The 19,451-nt window shown below is 37.5% G+C and overlaps 1 protein-coding gene and 1 pseudogene across 1 annotated transcript; both read right to left on the bottom strand.

The window, feature by feature from the left end:
• Positions 1-203: 203 nt before the first annotated feature.
• LOC136677227 (polymeric immunoglobulin receptor-like) lies at positions 204-1,284 on the bottom strand. Its single transcript, XM_066654703.1, has 3 exons — positions 1,170-1,284; positions 691-981; positions 204-544 (listed from the first exon to the last, which is right to left on the bottom strand). Exons 1-3 carry the CDS (start codon positions 1,207-1,209, stop codon positions 204-206), a joined length of 672 nt encoding a protein of 223 aa, XP_066510800.1. The 5' UTR covers positions 1,210-1,284.
• Positions 1,285-11,837: 10,553 nt separating this feature from the next.
• Positions 11,838-14,562, bottom strand: LOC136677220 (polymeric immunoglobulin receptor-like; annotated as a pseudogene).
• Between the last annotated feature and the right edge of the window lie 4,889 nt (positions 14,563-19,451).

Here is a 19,451-nt window from a genome sequence, read left to right as displayed (position 1 = left end):
CATACAAAGAAATCTACATTAATGTAACGGCTCACCTAGGGGAACAGTCAAACCCTGGTAGTGTCGAAGACAACACCACCTCCTAACTAGGTGAGATACAACACACTTGTAATTAACAGGACCAAAGAACAAGAGCGGACAAAACTGAGAGCAAAGTATAACTGAAGAGAAGAAAAAAGAAAGAAAGAAACTCAGACTCAGGATTAGAACTTGAACTTGCCATTTACTTGCAGCTGCATCTCAGTGTAGAGGGAGTAATAACTGACTGACTTCCCTGAAATCAACACTCCACAGTAATAAACTCCTCCATCTTCTTCTCTCAATTCACTTATTTTCACACTGACAACTTTAGAGCTTCTGTCTTCAGAGATGGAGAACTTGTTCCTCTGGGACCATGTGGTACTGACAATTTCTGTAAGAAATTGACACTCTTCTTTGTAGAAGTGTTTGGTGTTCGTCTTAAACTCCTCTGGAGATGAACAGTTGATGGTGAGAATCTCTCCCAGAAAACCAGTCACAGCACTTGGACCCGAACAACACAGATCTGTCAATCATATAAAATAAATGATATCATCTAATAATTTAAGGAGTTTCTCAATGACCTTATGACCTCTTTATTCTTTCAGAAATATCTCAGTTTATACAGAATTTCATGATGAATATCATTAGTGAGATACTGATGTTTCTAACCTCTCTTCACTTTCAGTTCCACATCATGACTCCACCCTCCAGTCTCTCCACACCGATATGATCCAGAGTCCTGTAAACTCAGGTTTCTGAAGATTAGTGTAAGAGCTCCAGGAGAGTCATGTAGAGAAAGTCTCTCTTTATGAACCCAATTGTTTTGTGTTTGTACATTAATACACCCATCTGTTCCCTTCTTACAGAAAAATTTACTATAGTTTCCATTCTTTTGGTATTTACACTCCATCCTAACACTTCCTTCTGAGTAGCCAAACACATCGAAGCAGCCCACCAGACCTGCCAATAAAATTGAAAATAACAGATCACCTTCTATAATTCCAGTAAATTCTCTCAGATCTGCAGCAAAATCCCTGCAGCACTAAATCTCCTTCAGCTGTGATGTAAAATCTGAATCATATGTTTCTGTGTAAAAGAATCATACATTTAAGCACAGAACATCTTCAGTTTGGAGCAGAAAAACTGACCTGAGATCAGGAAGAAGGTGAAGATGAGGAGGGTCTTCATCCTGAACTGAGCTCCAACTTCACTGATGTTCACCCAAACTCCAGTCCACTGTCTTTAAGATTGTGTGAGTGTTCTACTTCTACTTCTAATTCTACTTCTATTTGGAAATTCTCTGTGTCTCTGTTGACTCTTCTCTCATCTATGGTTGCTTTCTTTTCCTGTGGAAGGTTCACACCTACCTTTAGCATCACTGACCACACACACAAATGGTTTAAGACAAAGCATGAGGTGTTTTCTCTCTTGTGAACACACATGTTTTGCTGACTGTGAATGCAGATGAACACTGGCACCAGTAGTTAAGGTCATGTCCAGTACAGAAACAATGAAGGTTTAAAATGCATCTGTGAAACACAAATGGAAAAAACAAACCTAGGAAACTGACTGAAAAATCTAGACAACTAAAATGACTTTAGCACTGACCAAGACATCAAATCCCCAGCCTAATGCTGATTAGGCTTCACTTGTACCACTGGTGTCCTGTGGAATCTCATACCAAGACGTTAGCAGTAGATCCACTTAAAGGTCACTATGTAATACATTTACCCTAAAAGTACAGCTTCCAGCCCAGTGTAGGCATACATTGATGTTACATGTTTTTGTGTGTTTTATGATGAAGATAATTACTGAGCAATTTGTATGTATTGTATATTGTTATTAATATTGTATATTGTGTTGTGAAGATTTATACTCTGTTGTGTTTATAGAGGGACTTCTTGTAAATGACTGTGTTTAGGAATTTACTCAATTTCTTTACCATCTCCCAACAAATTCCTGGTATAATCTGGTAAGACTTTGCCAATATTTATTTATTCATTTAAATTATGATTATTATTTTTATTTCTTGTTGCATGGTGTTGAAATATTCATTGTGCACTTCAATAAAAAGTGCTTACATCTGTGCAAGAAAGGCCGCTAGCTAGGGTTAAATTTGAATGCATGTGCAGTAATTCCATTACGATGGCACCATAAGACCAGGGGGTAAAGCTCACAAGGCTGCATTGATACATGAGTTTTGCTCTCTGTCAGTCTCTTTGGCTACATTCACATTACCAACATTGTATAATGTGGACATTATACAAGAAAAGGTGTCTACAAACCTTTCAACATGTTGTGCTGTGATGGCAGGATGTAGTGAATCTAGCTCCTCATCCTTTTTAAACCAGCCAGTGGCCACAGAACAGAGAGGCTCGGGGCCCTGGTTAATTATAGCACTATTGCCCACAGTGCGTTAACCACAGAGAAACTTCAGAAATGTTGTGCATGGTGGACATGAGAATGCAGTTTAAAGGTTGTTGTTGTCTTGCAACAAACAAGTGTCAATTTTGGAAGCTGATTTTTTGTTTTAGTGTTAGTCTTTTGACTAAAAAAATTAAGTAGTTTTGGTCAAATTTGAATTTATTTACTTTTAGTAACAACAAAAAGAAATTCTGACCCATTTTTCACAGAGAAAAGGTGAGTTAAATGTGATTATACTGTAGTAATAAACATTAGCTACGACTTTCATTCAGTGCACTGAAGCAGCCACAGTATTTTCTAAAGCAGTGAAACATGAGAGATAAGGTGAGACCTATGAGACAAGGTGACACCCCCAACACCCCACAAGTAGGATGTATGTAAATGTTTCAACTTCCAAGAATCTGTTATTTTAATGGTTCCATAAAAATCACAAGAATAACTTTTGTATGTTATGATTGTTACAATGTAATTAATATAAATATTTTATTTATCAACCTGATATCATGGCTGAAACGTACCTATGCTACTAAAAGACCACACCCGCTAAAACATACATTTAACTACGTTTAACTTGATATGCGCCCCCTAGCCTCTAAGGCCGCTTGGAAAACTGCATGCTGAACCAAAGCATTGAAGTAGAAGATTATTTAACTTTTTTTAGTGGAAAAAGTGTTTAGAAAATGTTTGCAATCAGTTGATATGCCACGTGTATATAAACACAAATAAATGCAGTATACAAAAGCACACACACACACATACACACATACATACATACATATATATATATATATATATAGAGAGAGAGAGAGAGAGAGAGGTCTTGGTGTCAACCAAAATAAAATATCCTACACAGACAGACAGATATATATATATTCACTCGGCAGGTTGCAGCTGCTCTTACTCGCACGCGAAACTAACATAGGTACGTTTCAGCCATGATATTGTTATTTATGCTTATTGAAGACTGTTAGTGTCAGGCTATGTACCAGGAGAGACGCTCGCGGGTTTTTAGCAGGAACAGTTTTACTTCAGAGACGTTAACGTGCAAAGCACACCGTAAAGAGAGAGCAGTCACAACAAAAAGGGCAATCCAAAGAATAGTGAGGTACAGGCTGAGGTCAAAAACACAACATAGCAACAATAGCAGTCCGGATCCAAAAACACAGTCAAGAAAAACGTAAGAAATGGTCATACACGGGTTGGCTTTCATAAACAAGGTTCGCTCAGAAAGTAACAACGAGTTAGCAATACTTCGCAAGTGGCAGATGTGAAAGCCTAGGTTTATATAGTAACTGAATGATTATGTCAAATACAAAACAGATGTAAGTTAAAACTCATGTGACCCGGAGCGCCCCAAAGAGTTCCCATTGGTTGATGGAGTCATGTGACCATCCGTTGAACCATGGGAACTGAAGTCCACAGAGTAATTCACAGACTCAAGTGGTAATCCAGCATGAAGTGAGGGAGGAAGCGAGGCGTCCACAGAGACAGGTGTGACAGTTAGTAAAATCTGATGCTACACCACTGTATTTGCCCCATGTCACATGACTGTGAGGAAGAATAAGGTATTTTTAAGAAAGAATATTAACATTTTCTTCCTCACAATTATTTGACACAGTGGTGGATACTGCAGTGTGTTGTTTGCTGTGTGTCAAATGATTTCAGTGGTAAAATGATTCCAGAGTAGTTTGAGCAGCAGTAGGAGCAGAGAGGGAGAGGAAATGTGAATGTGCTTTATCTGACAACACCGTCATATGGAGCTTGGAGATGGAGATTTTCTATTTTCAAATCACAAATAACACATCATTTAATATTTATTTGTTTATGAAATGTACAATACATTACATAATAGACCTCTTCTTAAAATAAGTATTTTTTATTTAGTTCTCATCTAAAATTTTTATTTACCTTTTAGTCTGAAATCTAATTTCATTGGACATTCTCCTCTACACACCCTCTCCCCCATTTCTGTATAGTGCAGTGAAGAGTGAACTCAACAGCCAATCTTTTGAATCTTCTGAGATTAATTCTGAATTGTCAATTGTTGTCAAACAATTGTGTTTATATATAAACACACACACACACACACACACACACACACACACACACTACTGCTTAAAAGTTTAAGATCACTGTGAATTTAATGGAAAAGATGACTGTAGTTCAAATATTGCCTTCATCAAGAAAGCCACCTTTTGCATCAAATACAGCATTAAAGAGCCTACGCACTCTAGCTGTCAATTGTTTGAGGGGATTTCACCCCATGCTTCCTGGAGCATCTCCCACAACATGGATAGGCTTGATGCAGTCATCCTTCATGTACCGTACAGTCAAGCTGCTCCCACAACAGCTCAAGAGTATTTGGCAAGTTTTTCATGAGTGTAACCCACATACTCAGCTCTACTGCTCATCCCACAAATGCATGTTCCTTACAAATGTGGCACCATTTAAAAGGGAAATTAACAGGCTCCAATGGTATAAGATTTATTGCCAAGGAACATTGTTACAACAAAGAAATAATCTACCAAACAAAAATTTCCTTACTTTTTGTGCTATGTTTAAACATCCTATTTTACCACCTCCAAAGCATCCCAATCATGCTTCCTCCACCATGCTTTACAGATGGCATTAAGCATTGGTCTTGAATCACTGATTCTGTTCCTCACAAATGTCTGTTTGACCCAAAGTCCTGGAACTTGGACTCATCTGTCCACAACACATTTTTCCAATCTTCCAGTGTCCAGTGTCTTAACTCTTTAGTCCATTGTAGTCTTTTTCGGTGGCACGGTGGCTTAGTGGTTAGCACGTTCGCCTCCCATCGCGGGGATCTTGGGTTCAAGTCCCATCTGGGTGGAGTTTCCATGTTCTCCCCATGCAGACATCCCCATGTCTGCGTGGGTTGTCTCTGGTTTCCTCCCACAGTCCAAAAAAACATGGAGGGTAGTTGAATTGGCTTCTGTCTAATAACTGTCCTGCTGTGAATGTGTGTGACCCCAGATATGGATTAGCACTCTGTCCTGGGTGAAATCCTAGTGCCTGATGCAGTCCTCCAGGTGGATGGTGGTTCCTGGTCAAGAGTACGCTGTGAGCGTTTGGCTGCCGCTTCTTGCCAGTGTGTGTGCATTGAGTGTTCTGAGCAGTGTGGATTGTAAAGTGTCCTTGGGTATCTAGAAAGGCGCTATATAAGTGTAACAATAGATAGATAGCTTTTTCTTGGCAATTCTGCCATACTTCATTATACTGTACACCTGCCCAATGGCAAAATTACTCTCTATGCAAGCTTCTTATAAGTAGCACTCCTGCCCCAAAAGCAGCACTCCCAAACAGCCCCACACTGTGTAGCATGATATGGACAAATAATCTAAGCTGGCTTTGCTATGGTGCCCTAAAACCTAAATAAATAACTCCCATATAGTATGTGTAAGTTTGCCTAGCATGGGACTACATGTAAACAAGTAGCTAACATAGATACCAGATAGCATTATGTGATATTTCACATTCATTACAATTAGCTAATGTTGCTGCAGCTAACTAATCTCTCAGTTGCATTTTTACTTATTGGTTCTCCACCAAAGCAAGCTAGTAAAGTTATATTCATCTGTGAAATGGACTCTTCAAACTGCTAGCTGACATTAATGAAAGTACTGTTAACTATAAGGTACAGCAGCTAACTTGAATTCTATTAGTTTGCTGTATAAGATAATCTAATATAATCTAATAAGACAAATAATTTACCTGGGGTGAAAGTTTACCCCAGGTTTCTCAGCTGCACAACTACAGTTTTCCAATGCTGGAGAATATATATATATATATATATATATATATATATATATATATTATTTGCTTATTTATTTTTTAGTCCCACCTGCACTACAATTTGATTGGTTGTCTCTCTGAACCACAAATTTTTCTGTGCCTTCAGAACAAGTTTGTGTAAATAAAATTCCAATCTGCCTGAGAATAGAGCACAAGGTTACTAGGGGCCATTCCTTCAGAAACACTTTCTCATGTCTATTTTATCAGGTACCCATACGTTGTATAATAATTTACTGTTCATTTTATCAGCTCCCCTACACACTGTAGTCCATTTGATGCACTGCATACTTGTTTGCCTCTTCTCACCTGGTTGTTCCATGGACTCTCACATAACAAAACATGATTTGTGTGGTGGATCATTCTGTGTTGCACTAGTGCCATGGATCAGACACAGAAATGCTGCTGGAGTTTTTAAAATCCCTGTCCACTCTGTTAGACACTCCTACTTCACTGGTCCACATTGAAGATGTTAAGTCTGAGAAAGTGTCTCAAATGTTGCTGCACAGATTGTGTTATTATTTGAAGTCATACAAAATATTGATATTATGTATCCTACTGTCTTTTGATGAAATTCCAGCTTATATTAATCTTGTACAACAATTCAAGCAATAGAAATACCATATTTACATATGTATTTGTATATATTAAACTCTTACTGGTGCAGCACGGTGGCGCAGCAGGTAGTGTTGCAGTCACACAGCTCCAGGGGTCTGGAAGTTGTGGGTTCGATTACCGCTCCGGGTGACTGTCTGTGAAGAGTTGGTGTGTTCGCCCCGTGTCCTTGTGGGTTTCACTGGGGGACTCAAAAGTGTGTGTGTCTGTGTTGCCCTGTGAAGGACAGGCGCCCCCTCAAGGGTGTATTCCCACCTTGTGCCAATGATTCCAGGTAGGCTCTGGACCCACCGCGACCCTGAACTGGATAAGAGGTTACAGATAATGAATGAATGAATAAACTCTTACTACAAACCAAGGCACAGAAACATCCCATAATATTAATCTCTTATTAAAAAGCCATAGGTTATATCCAATATCTCATCTCATATCAACTTCTTTTCTGCTTGTCCATTTCAGGGTCGCGGTGTCCAATATCTTTATAATTTTTTTATGTTTGCCAATGCAGTTATTCACAGCGTGGTTTAACTGTATATTTTCCCAATCCCAACTTTTTGGGTATGTGTTGTTGGCATCAAATCCAAAATAGGCAAAATTCTTTTTAAACACAATAAAATTTCCCAGTTCCAATGTTTTCAATATAGTTCTTGTTCTATTATCAATTAAATATAGGATTTAAATGACTTGCATATCATTGATTTTAGTTATTATTTACATTTTCCACAGTGGCCCAAGTTTTCTGGAAATGGGGTTGTAAAGGATAAATAAAGCTAGAAAATAAATAATAATATAATGTAATAATTATAAAAGAAATAGTCAAATAGTTCAAGGAATTATTTTAAAACAACAAATGAAATTATTAAACAAAGGAGAAAAATATTAAATAAAAATTAAGATAAAGATCAATAAGTTTAAATGACTGAAAGAATAAATCTAATTCAAATAAAGTAATAAATGTAATTAAAGTAATTAAATAAATGAAATACCTAAAATAATATTAAATATTAAAATGGATAATTAATGTCTCTCACAAGTGAGTTTCTGAAGTCCTTCATCTTTTTTCAAGTCACTGATTCCCACACAGACAACTTTAGAGCTTCTATCTTCAAAGATGGAGAATCTGTTGCACTGAGAGTCTGTGGTATGGATCATCCATTCATTCATCCATTATCTGTTACCGTTTATCCAATTCCGGGTCACGGTGGGTCCAGAGCCTACCTGGAATCATTGGACGCAAGGCGGGAATACACCCTGGAGGGGGCTGGTATGGATCAGTTAAGTAATATATTTACTGTTCTTTTTGTGCGGCTAAGACAGCCCAACAAACCTGAAGGCCTTACACAATTTTGGATGAATCCCATCCAGTCAGGGCCTTGCCCCTGTGTTTAACCAGCTCTGTGACTTCAGCTAAGGAAATGGACTCGGTCACACCAGACATTTCTGGCCCAAAATCCTGCACAGGAGGCATGTCTCTTGGTTTTATAAATGATACTTATAGCTTTGTACTTGAAGACTGATTCTAGCAAAAGTTAAAGGAGGTAATGGAAAACAGTCCAACTTTAAAGATACAAAGTGTCTCCTCTTCTAGCCCAAATAGCAAATGTTTCATCAATTATTGATTTACAATTGTGGCTGCCTGTGACAGACCTCTCAGGGAAAAGGATCTCCTAAATTGATTCCAGATTTTGACTGGGCATATGACAACAAGGCTTGAGCTGAAGGCAGCGATAGGTTGTGTAAATGGCAATCCAGAACACAAAAATGCAGCTAGAGAAGTAGAATAAACAGATGACTCCTGTAAGGTTATCCACACAGGGGCAGTACCTTCATTCATCATCCAATACAACAATGTCTTTATATTTGTTGCCCAGTAGTAGAACAAAAAATTGGGAAGTGCTAGACCCCCCGAACTCCGACCTCTCTGCAGTATTTGCCTTTTATTCGAGGTGGTTTATTGTTCCAAATAAAGGTCAATATTAAGTTTTTTCATTTGAGAAAAAAATGATTTAATTAAAAAAATATTAAATATATACAAGAATTTTGGAAAAAAACTCATCTTTACTGTATTAATTCAGCCAATCAAAGGAAGAGGTAGGGGGCCCATCGCACCATATCTTGTTTCAGCTGAGATAATAGAGGTTGATAATTAGTGAAGTATAGATTATTACAATCATGTGTGATCCAGATTCCAAGGTATATAAACTTTTTAAGGCAAAGGTTAAATGCAAAGGAGGCCAAAGACAAATTAGCTCACTTTTTCTGAAAATTTATTTTATAGCCAGAGATCTTACTGAACAGTCTGGCTATATTACTGTCAGTAAGATCATTAATTTTGGTATGCTTGAGTGGAAATCCGAAATATATAATAACATATCATCAGCATAAAGCGAGACTGTTCCAACCCAGCACACACAATTCCCTTAATTACTACATTTTGCCTCATAGCTATAGTGTGTCATTCTATTGCAATTGCATATGGGTGTATATATACATTAGTTTGCACTGCTGTCATTGGGAGCTTATACATAATCTACATAATCTTTATCCATGATATGAATTTGGGGCCCAACCCAAACCGTCCCAGTACATCAAAGAGGTAGTTCCACTCCACCCATTCGAAGGCCTTCTCTGCATCAAGTCGTAGCACTACTTCAGACATACCAGAGAGGGAGTGTAAAGGATATTCAGTAGGTGTCTAATGTTAAAAAAGAAAAAAAGATTTTTAATAAAACCTATTTGATCCTGAGATATAACAGTGGGAAGGACACCTTCTAAATGGTGAGCTAGGACTTTGGCAAGAATTTTAGCATATGTTTTTAATAAAGAAATGGGGCAATATGAACTACAATCCATAGGATTTTTTATCCTTCTTTAGAATCAAGGAAATAACTGCCTAACGCATGATTAAAGGTAGGGATCCTCCAGCTCAGATGGATTAGAACCTGAATCAGATGTGTATAATAACTAGTAGAAACATTTAAAACAGGAATTAATTTTAAGACTCTCGTTATGGATATGTCCTAAATCATCATTAATTGCTGGCATGGATTGGTTAGCAGTTCTTTGCCACAGATGATGAGCAAGTAACCGACTAGCTTTCTCCCCATGTTCATAACTCCTGAGCCGTGATTTAGGAATCAGATATTCAGCCTGTCGTGTCGACAGGAGATCAAATTCAGTTCGCTTTTTCACATTTTCTGCGGATGGTGAAACACCAGATTGTCTATCTCCAGCATCTTGTCTGTCAGTACCTAAAGGTGTGCAGATTCAGTTTTTTAAAATTGGCACTGTACAAAATGACCTGCCTTCAACGCTTCCTACACAGTTAGAGATGTCATTCCAGGGGTCTGATTGATTGAAATGAATAGTTTAATCTCTCATATAATAAAATTAGTTATGTTGTTAGGTTTATGATTAGGTTGAAAACCTTAAATGATACCTAAACATCTCCCATGCTAACTGCAACTTGCATGTAAGCTAGCCTCAACAGCACTACAATACAAAACTGGTTTATTGGGTATTGTGCAAAACTCCCTGCAGTTGGTCAAGGGTTTTTTTTTTTTTTTTTTTTTTTTTTTTTTGTTACAGCACAGGCTGGAGCAGATTTTCGAATAACTGAACAGTTGAAAACAAAAATTGACACTCATCATATCCATTCATCCCATGCAGAAAATAGAATAGATTCTAATATAAAATCTTAAGCAGCATTGCAGTGAGTCGGTTTTGGACTTACATACATGTGTTTGTTTTCAGGATTTACGTGTGGTTTTTGCCATGCACAAAAATTGGACTCTTTTGGAATTGGAAATTTGAGGAAAGTCCTTTAATCTTAAATTCTGAACAGTGAATGTTTCACTGTGGACACTGTGGACATACAGATTTGAACTGAAGGGTATATCCCCGGTAGGGTCTATCCGGGGGTACTGGAGAAGAGAGTCCGACTGATAGTTGAACCTAACCTCGGATACAGGAGGAACAATGCGGATTCTGCCCCGGTCGTGGAACACAGGACCAGCTCTTTACCGTCGCTAGGATCCTGGAGGGTGCGTAAAAGTTTGCTCAACCAGTCTACATGTGTTGTGTGGATCTGGAGAAGGCATTCGACCGCGTCCCTCGAGGTATTCTGTGGGGGGTGCTCGGGGAGTATGGGGTACTGGGCTCTTTGCTACGAGCCATCCAGTCCCCGTATAAACAGAGCAGGAGTCTAGTTTGTATGGCTGGCAGTAAGTACGACTGATTTCCAGTTGGAGTTGGACTCCGTCAGGGCTGCCCGTTGTCACCGGTTCTGTTCATAACTTTTATGGACAGAATTTCTCGGCGTAGCCAAGTGGTGGAAGGTGTCTGGTTTGGTGGTCTTAGGATTCCAAATCTGCTTTTTGCGGATGATGTGGTCTTGTTGGCTTCATCGAGCTGGGACCTCCAATTTGCAGCTGAGTGAGAGGCGGTAGGGATGAGGATCAGCACCTCCAAGTCCGAGTCCATGGTACTCAGTCGGAAAAGTGTGGAGTGCTCTCTCCAGGTTGGAAGTGAGATCCTGCCTCAAGTGGAGGAGTTTAAATACCTCGTGGTCTTATTCACGAGTGAGGGAAAGATGGAGCGTGAGATTGACAGGCGGATCGGTGCAGCGTCAGCAGTAATGCGGGCTCTGTACCGGTCCGTTGTGGTGAAGAGAGAGCTGAGCAGAAAAGCAAAGCTCTCGATTTACAATTCAATCTACGTCTCAACTCCATCACTGCGTTTAATGAACAGATCACAAGAAGACACTTGGTTCTACAAAGTTAATGTGAAGGAGCTTTAATCCTAATTCTGATTTGGGGTTTAGTCTCTGTTAAACTGAATCTGTTAAACTAGGCTCAGTTTCCTAAAAACATCTTAGTGTTAAGATGTGTCGTCTTAATGGAGAAAGAGTGTTCAGTGTGATCCTCACTCGACCACATAAAAAGCTTCTTGTTCTAAGATTCCTTTCAGGAATCCAGATCTGATTGGTTGGTGTTGTGGTTTAGACTCTGGTAGACTGAATCTGATTGGTTGGTGTTGGGGTTTAGACTGTGCTGGATTGGACCCATATTCATGTTATCCCCATCTTCAGTTTCATAATCTTTATGAACCTGAAATATGAGCAACACACAAAATAAGATCTTCTGTAAACTTCAGTTCACATAACTGCCTGCCATGTCATCGCTGTCCAATCTAAAACATATATCTCCAGTGGATTTTTAGTTTATCATATCATTTGAACAAAACAGCTGTCCTTCACACTGTCAGAAAATTTCATGGCAAAACGACCAATAGAAATGCTCTAAAATTACTTGGAATAAAATGTTTAACATTAACTTTCACTGAAGTTTTTTATTCTTCTCCTGTAAAGTTATCATATTGGAGACAGATTTTTCTTTGGACAGCGCCAATATACAGTTCCAACATCAACAAATTCTGTATCAGATTAAAGCATGTCTGATCTATAGCTCAGAGCTTAGACACAGAAAATCATGAAAGGATAATATTAATTTGGTCATTGTGCATTAACTGAGATAAACATTGTTTAAGTAATGAATCTCTCTACTGTACACACTATATTTAAATAAAATTTCCCTTTTTTTTTTTGTACAGTTCTCTCTTTAACGTCATCACCCCTCTTCACTTACTCTGTCCTTTGTTTCTGATGGACGGCTGATAGAAGCTGAGTCTACAGAAAGAGAGAAACTGCAGTCAGACAAATGTTCTTTTCATTAATTCTCCACTAGAGGGAGTCTGTGGCATTAACCAGATGTGAGAAACTATTCCAGGTCTCTACTATCTACTGTTCAGCAGTAATCTCAGATAGATCTCCTCTGATCTCAGCTGTAGATTAAAGAATTTCAGTCATTTCTGTCACTTTCTTTGAGATTATTATGTCACACCAAACCCCTGAATAATCCCTGAATGATTTCTGACCGTGTTGTTTATGTGAGTGAGTCTCTGTGTGTAGAGGACCTTGTGTTTTCTTCCATCTCAGTTTGTAGAAGATCAGAGCTGATCCCACGATCAGCAGCAGAGTCACACACACAGTGATTATGATGATGATGATTATGATGATGACGAAGAAAGTGGAGGGACCTGGAGCTGAGAGACAGAAAGAACAGACCAGGATCAACTTTATCACACACACCTTCTCAATCAAAACAAGAACCCTCCACTTCCACATCACTTCCACATCGAGTCAAGTTCCTGGAGTGGAGTCTAAACACTGAACCACTGTCTGTTCACATTTAACATGAAAATAGAGTGAAGAGGGAGTTCTGAATAATGACTGAGTTCTTACTGTGATGTTCTTCATCAGTTGAAGCTGCTGTTTGGTTCATAGTTGTGGGTGGTCTCTCTGGGAGCAGTAGATGTTTTATACATTAAAACACATAAAAACACAGTAAAATCTTTAGTAATTCTGTACATTCATATGTGGACACACACACACACACACACACACACACTAGAAACATCTGATAAAACCCAGGCAGACAATCTGATCTCAGACTCTGTTACTGCCCTGTTCTCTGTGGTCTGAAGATGACCCTCACACTCAGTGTGTTGTTCAAATGATGCTCATTATAGATTTACACTAAACACATTTCCCCAATAATAACATTATGGAGTTTTAGATATTTTTGACAAACATGAAAAACAAAAAGGCTCTAAATCATCTTACAATCAGAAAAACACTCAGGACTCTCTGACCAATAGGAAAAGACCATGTCTCTCACCAGTGACCTGCAGCTGGATCTCTGAGAAGAGGGAGTAATAACTGACATTGTTCCCTTTATTCCACACTCCACAGTAATAAACTCCTCCATCTTCTTCTCTCACATCACTGATTCTCACACTGACAACTTTAGAGCTGTCTTCAGAGAAGGAGAATCTGTTTCTCTGAGACTCTGTGGTAGTGATCATTTTAGTAATATAATGACCATCCTGTTTGTGGAAGAACTTGATGTCTGTCTTAAACTCATCTGGAGATGAACAGTTGATGGTGAGGGTCTCTCCCAGAAAACCAGTCACAGCACTTGGACCAGAACAACACGGATCTGTCAATCACACAAAATAAATGACATCGTCTAATAATTTAAGGTGGAGTTTCTCAATGACCTTATGACCTCTTTATTCTTTCAGAAATATCTCAGTTTATACAGAATTTCATGATGAATATCATTAGTTAGATATTGATGTTCCTAACCTCTGATCACTTTCAGTTCCACATCATGACTCCAGTCTCTCCACACCGATATGATCCAGAGTCCTGTAAACTCAGGTTTCTGTAGAATACTATAAGAAATCCCAGAGAGTAGTATACAGAAAGTCTCTCTTTATGAACCCATGTGTACTGTGTTTGTACATTTATACACTCATCTTTTCCCTTCTTACAGAAATATGTTTCATGGTTTCCATAATACTGATGTTTAGACTGCATCCAGACACTTCCTCCGGTATAGCCAGTCACATCGAAGCAACCCACTGGACCTGCCAATCAAATTTAAAATAGCACATCACCTTCTGTAATTCCAATAAATTCTCTCAGATACCACACATTTAGAGATGTAAAATCTGAATATGTTTCTGTGTAAAAGAATCTTAAAGTTAAACACAAAAAGTCTTCAGTTTACAGCAGAAAAACTGACCTGAGATCAGGAAGAAGGTGAAGATGAGGAGGGTCTTCATCCTGAACTGAACTCCAGCTTCACTGATGTTCACCCAAAATCCAGTCCACTGAGTGTGTGAGTGTGTTGTTCTCCTCAGAGCTCAGTTCTACTTCTCTTTGGAATGTCTTGTCCTCTCTGTGTTGCTGTCTCTTCTCAGTTTTAAAAGCTCCTCAGAACTCACAGCTCCTCTCTTCACCCCCAGACCCATTTTAAGAGGATATGACGTGATGTATTTTGTGTTATTTATACACACCTGCACAGCTATATGACTAGAAGTACCACTGCATTTCAACCACAATAATACTTATTATTCAGACAGATGCTATGTTTGTTCACTGCTCATCGTCCAGCTCTTAGAATCCAGCACATCACAGGCTCTGATGGTTAAGGTCAGGTCCACGATAAAACCTTTTAAAGGGGCAATGTGATAGAGAATATATCCAATCTCTTGCTACATGAGACCATCTCTGATCATCATCTAATCATATGAAAAAAAATGTCAAGACAAATATGAAATTGCTTTAAACCATTATATCCACCCACAATCATGCAATATTAGAAAGTGCAATATAATGACTTCAACTGTTAGTGATTTTATCATTAACCTTCCAAAACTTACCACCATTTCTTCCCCAACTCACCCAAATGACCCTGAGCTCATTACAAACAACCTACAGACTGCACTGTGTACAGACCTAGATAGTGTTGCACCAGTCAATATCAAACAATTCAGAGAGAAAAAGCTAGCTCCATGGTACAGTGACAGCACACATGCCTTAAAACTGGCTGCGTATAAAAGGAGACACACAAATCTAGAATGTTTCCTCACCGACTACAAACATGCCTTATCTAAAGCCAAATCACATACATCTCTTCCCTTATAGAAAACAACAAAAACTACCCTAGATTCCTTTTTAGCACTGTGTCAAACCTAATTGGCAACAAAAAGGAAATCAACTCCATTGTCCCCTCTGATTTCGGTAGCAATGACTTTATGAGTTTTTTTAATGATAAAATTGATTGCAATCGACTTAAAATCCCAAATCAGTCCAAAGTCAGATCTGTTCTTGTAGATGAACCCCCCACCAGCTCTGAGGTGCACTACTTCAGTCTTGTCAATGAAAATGACTTGCTTAGTTTAATTAGCTCAATGACAATGACATTCATGAAAATTTTCAGTCTGGATTTAGACCAAATCACAGAACACAAACAGCTTTAACAAGAGTAACTAATGACTTACTCCTAGCTGCCCATGGGTCTGTGATTTGTAACACTGAAGGATCAAATCCATATGCCTTCCAATTTGTTTCTCTTTTCTGTAAAGCATGGTAATGGTCAGTCATTTCTTCAGTTGTGCAGTCAAGTCAAAGGACTCATTTTGTACTTCTAAATTAATAAGTTGATACCAAAACATTTGAATTCAATTTCTTCCACCTGAAACTATCTGTTTGCTAGTTTCAGAAAACACTTTACTAGTATCCACATTATGCTCTATTTTTAACATAAGCTTCTGAGTTATGTTTACTTCCTTCTGCAATTGTAAAGAATTTACTTCATAGTTGACATACATGTTATTGTTTCATTCATAAAGGTTGTAATAGATTCAGATGTGATAGAAGTAGAAGTTATCATTAGTAGTGTAGTAGCATTTATCTCTACTTATCTCTACTTATCTCTGTTTGCTAAAGTAGTAATCTGATTTGTTGCATTATTTCCCTTAATTATTTCTGGAGACAAATTAATCAGCTTCATTTGTGTTTAATTAACCTTCAGAGTGGTTGCCCCAGTATATTGGTCCTGAACTCCTTTATATAGCAACTATATACTTCAATAGGACTCAAGTTCTTTATCCTAACTGTCACTGTACGAGTTATGTAATCCCCTCTATCCACACATTTGTAAATGGTACAAATTTAAGCTCTGGCTCTAAATAAGTACAGGTGTATTCCCTTGGTCATCCCATGTAACATTACACAAAAGAATTGAAAAATCATCTCTAATTTTGAACCATCTAAAGGTACTAAACTAAAGATAGTTTCTCTGGTCATGAGGCAAAGAGAAGACATGCTGGAGAGATTAAATTTTTTGACAGACCTGGGAACACCTTGGCATTTCCCTGGATGTGATGTGTCATATGTTCACTGGTTGTCCTTGCTTGGATGACCTTTGGCAGGTACTAACTAATGTATATTCAAAATACCCCACAATACTGCCTTTTTAAATGCCCTTTCCAAAATATTTTGTCCCTCAAATTAGTATCTGTTCAATAATCATTTTTATGCTTGGCCATTTCTCCTGCTTCCAATTCTAAAATCTAAAATTCAGGATCCAAATCTAATTCAGGATCTGTATATTTACTTGTACCTAATACATTCCACCCTTCACCAGGTGTTATTCACTTCATCCACCTTGGTGCTTTTATATATTTAACCACAAAGTTCTAAGCAGATACGAACACACCTGCCTTTTTCATGATAACCACTAGATGGCAGAAATGCACTAAGAAAAGCAGACGTTAATATAGGCTCCCAACAGGACACAGCTCTGGGTAAAATAGCATAATCCTCATCTGAACAAACCAATGAGTAAAAATGGAAAAATCTTCATCATGCTTTTAATTTCAGGGATGTGGCAGCAACAGGGCTAGGATTTGATGTTGATTAGATGTGAACATTTTGTTGTAAATAGTACACAAACACCTTGAAATATTAATATTGTGAAGTGATGTGCTTGAGATCATTGTACAACCGTATGATGAAATTTGATCACTGTATTTAACCCACCAGTGACAGTGAGCACACATACACACTAGTGATTAGAGGCAGTGAACACACACACACACACACACAGAAAGAGCAGCGGGCAGCAATTCTCTACACCTAGGGAGCATTAATAATATGTAATAATAATGTAATAAAAATATTATTATTTTTTTTCACTCTGTTAAAATAAAATATTTAATATTTTTGTCTAAAACTGGGCTACAGTTAGTGTAGCTGTCACACAGCTCTAGGGTCCTGACTGACTGAAGAATTTGGTTCTTTCCAAGTCTGTGTTTACAGATCCCTGGAGGGGACGTCAGGGAAAAAAACTATTTGAGTAAACAATTTACACATTTTAATCAAATAGAGTGAACAAATAGCAATTTGTGAGCACATTTTAGTTAATTTGGGTGAACAAATTAGTAATTTGGGTGAACGAATTAGTAATTTGTGCGCATGATTTGGCAATTTTGAGTGAACAATCTCTGTATGACTGATGTTTTCTCTCACTCTATAGGCTCCACCTTCATCAACAGAGGAACAAAGGATTGATTTATTAAATCCTTTACATTTAAAATTTTTCATTTATTTATTTAACATTTTAAAAATTTATTTTAAGTTTATTTAAAAATTGAGTTCCTACATGTAATAATCTTTCTGTATTTAACCATTTATTTCTTAATTGGTTTATTAATTGTTTATTTGAAGGTAGTGTCAGTTGGTTTGTAACTATAAGCTTTCATATTATTCTTATATATTTATATAAGTTAAAACACATGCCCCTGCCCAGAGAGACTGACGCACAGATAGGAGTCTAACCAACCTTCACAGGAATTATGTAAAATATCTATGGCTCCTAAGTTATAAACAGGACAATTGTGTAAAATGTAAAGCTATGGAATTCGATCCAGTGCAAATAATTATTCTATTTTGGTGTCGTTGTGTTTAAATGACAGCTATGAGCTTCTAGTGCTCAGCCGAAAAATGATGCACGCCATTTACTTCAACACTTCCGTACACTCACATCATAATCACAGTGTAATATACACTGAACTGATATCTTTTGTCTTTATGGACAAAATAAAGTCATTTTATTCCATGTGCAGTGACTGCAGTCATTTGAACCAGGCACATTATAAGAGTTGTGGCAAAAGGAAGCTTCTTCTATGGAGCCCCCAGTGAATTAATTAGTTATTTGGTGTGCAGAATTAACTAAATTGGGCGCACAAATTACTAATTTGTTCACGGCAATTCGTTCACTCGTTAAAACATGTAAATCATTCACTCAAATTAATTAAAATGTGTGAACGAATTGTGAACCTTTCACTGAATTTTTTCTTTCACCCACTTCCCCTCCAGGACTCCATACTGGTTTCCTCCTACAGTCCAAAAACTCATTGGTTGGTGGATTAGTTCATATATTCATATGTGCTGTTCATGTGTCTATATGAGTGAATGATGAATGGAAATGATGGATGGAATGATGGACGAAAAGGTTTAGATCTCATGTGACCTCTGAAGTGGTCCTATCTTTAAAGATATTTAAGAATTTTTTTTTAATTTGGAGATTCTATGAGATTTCTTTTTAAAACCACCCAGACTTCCTCAAACCATTCTGAGAGGAAGGCTTTGGAGAAAATAAAGTTTTAATCTTACAGTCTGGTTGTAATATCTCTGTCAAATCAATAATGAGAAAACCTTGTAAAAAAGTGTTTATCCAAATGTAGTGCATGGTTTATATGTGTTTATTTATGTGTTGTTTTTTATGCTTTTTATCTTCACACTCTAAAATCCAGTGTTTATTCCAAGAAAATACAGATGGTACATATATTTAGTCATAAAATATTTGGCAGCAATGTATTAATAATATCACAAACTTAAAGAAGCAAAAATCCTTCTTTTGTATTGATGTTTCATTCCATTTATTCCATTATATAATTACATATGTTATAAATAATTCAAAGAGAAACTCATAAAAGACATGCACAACTACAACTAACAGTGCTCACAAAATTATACTGGATTATAGAAAACATTTACATAAAAAAAAAAAAATTAAAATCCCCGTAGCTTTATAAAGTAGAAATGCTTCTAAATGTATAGTGAACACACAATAGTGAAATAAATGAGTTGCTCATTTATTTTA

The sequence above is a fragment of the Hoplias malabaricus genome, chromosome 2, assembly GCF_029633855.1.
Source record: "Hoplias malabaricus isolate fHopMal1 chromosome 2, fHopMal1.hap1, whole genome shotgun sequence".
Lineage (NCBI taxonomy): Eukaryota > Metazoa > Chordata > Actinopteri > Characiformes > Erythrinidae > Hoplias > Hoplias malabaricus.
This window is presented reverse-complemented; position numbering and strand designations above follow the sequence as displayed.

Excerpts from the sequence above, each read along its gene's own strand:
- LOC136677227 (XM_066654703.1), bottom strand. The coding sequence starts at position 1,209 with ATGAAGACCCTCCTCATCTTCACCTTCTTCCTGATCTCAG. Across the intron at positions 982-1,169 it reads CACCTTCTTCCTGATCTCAG|GTCTGGTGGGCTGCTTCGAT; the intron begins GTCAGTTTTTCT and ends TTTTATTGGCAG. Across the intron at positions 545-690 it reads GGAACTGAAAGTGAAGAGAG|ATCTGTGTTGTTCGGGTCCA; the intron begins GTTAGAAACATC and ends TATGATTGACAG.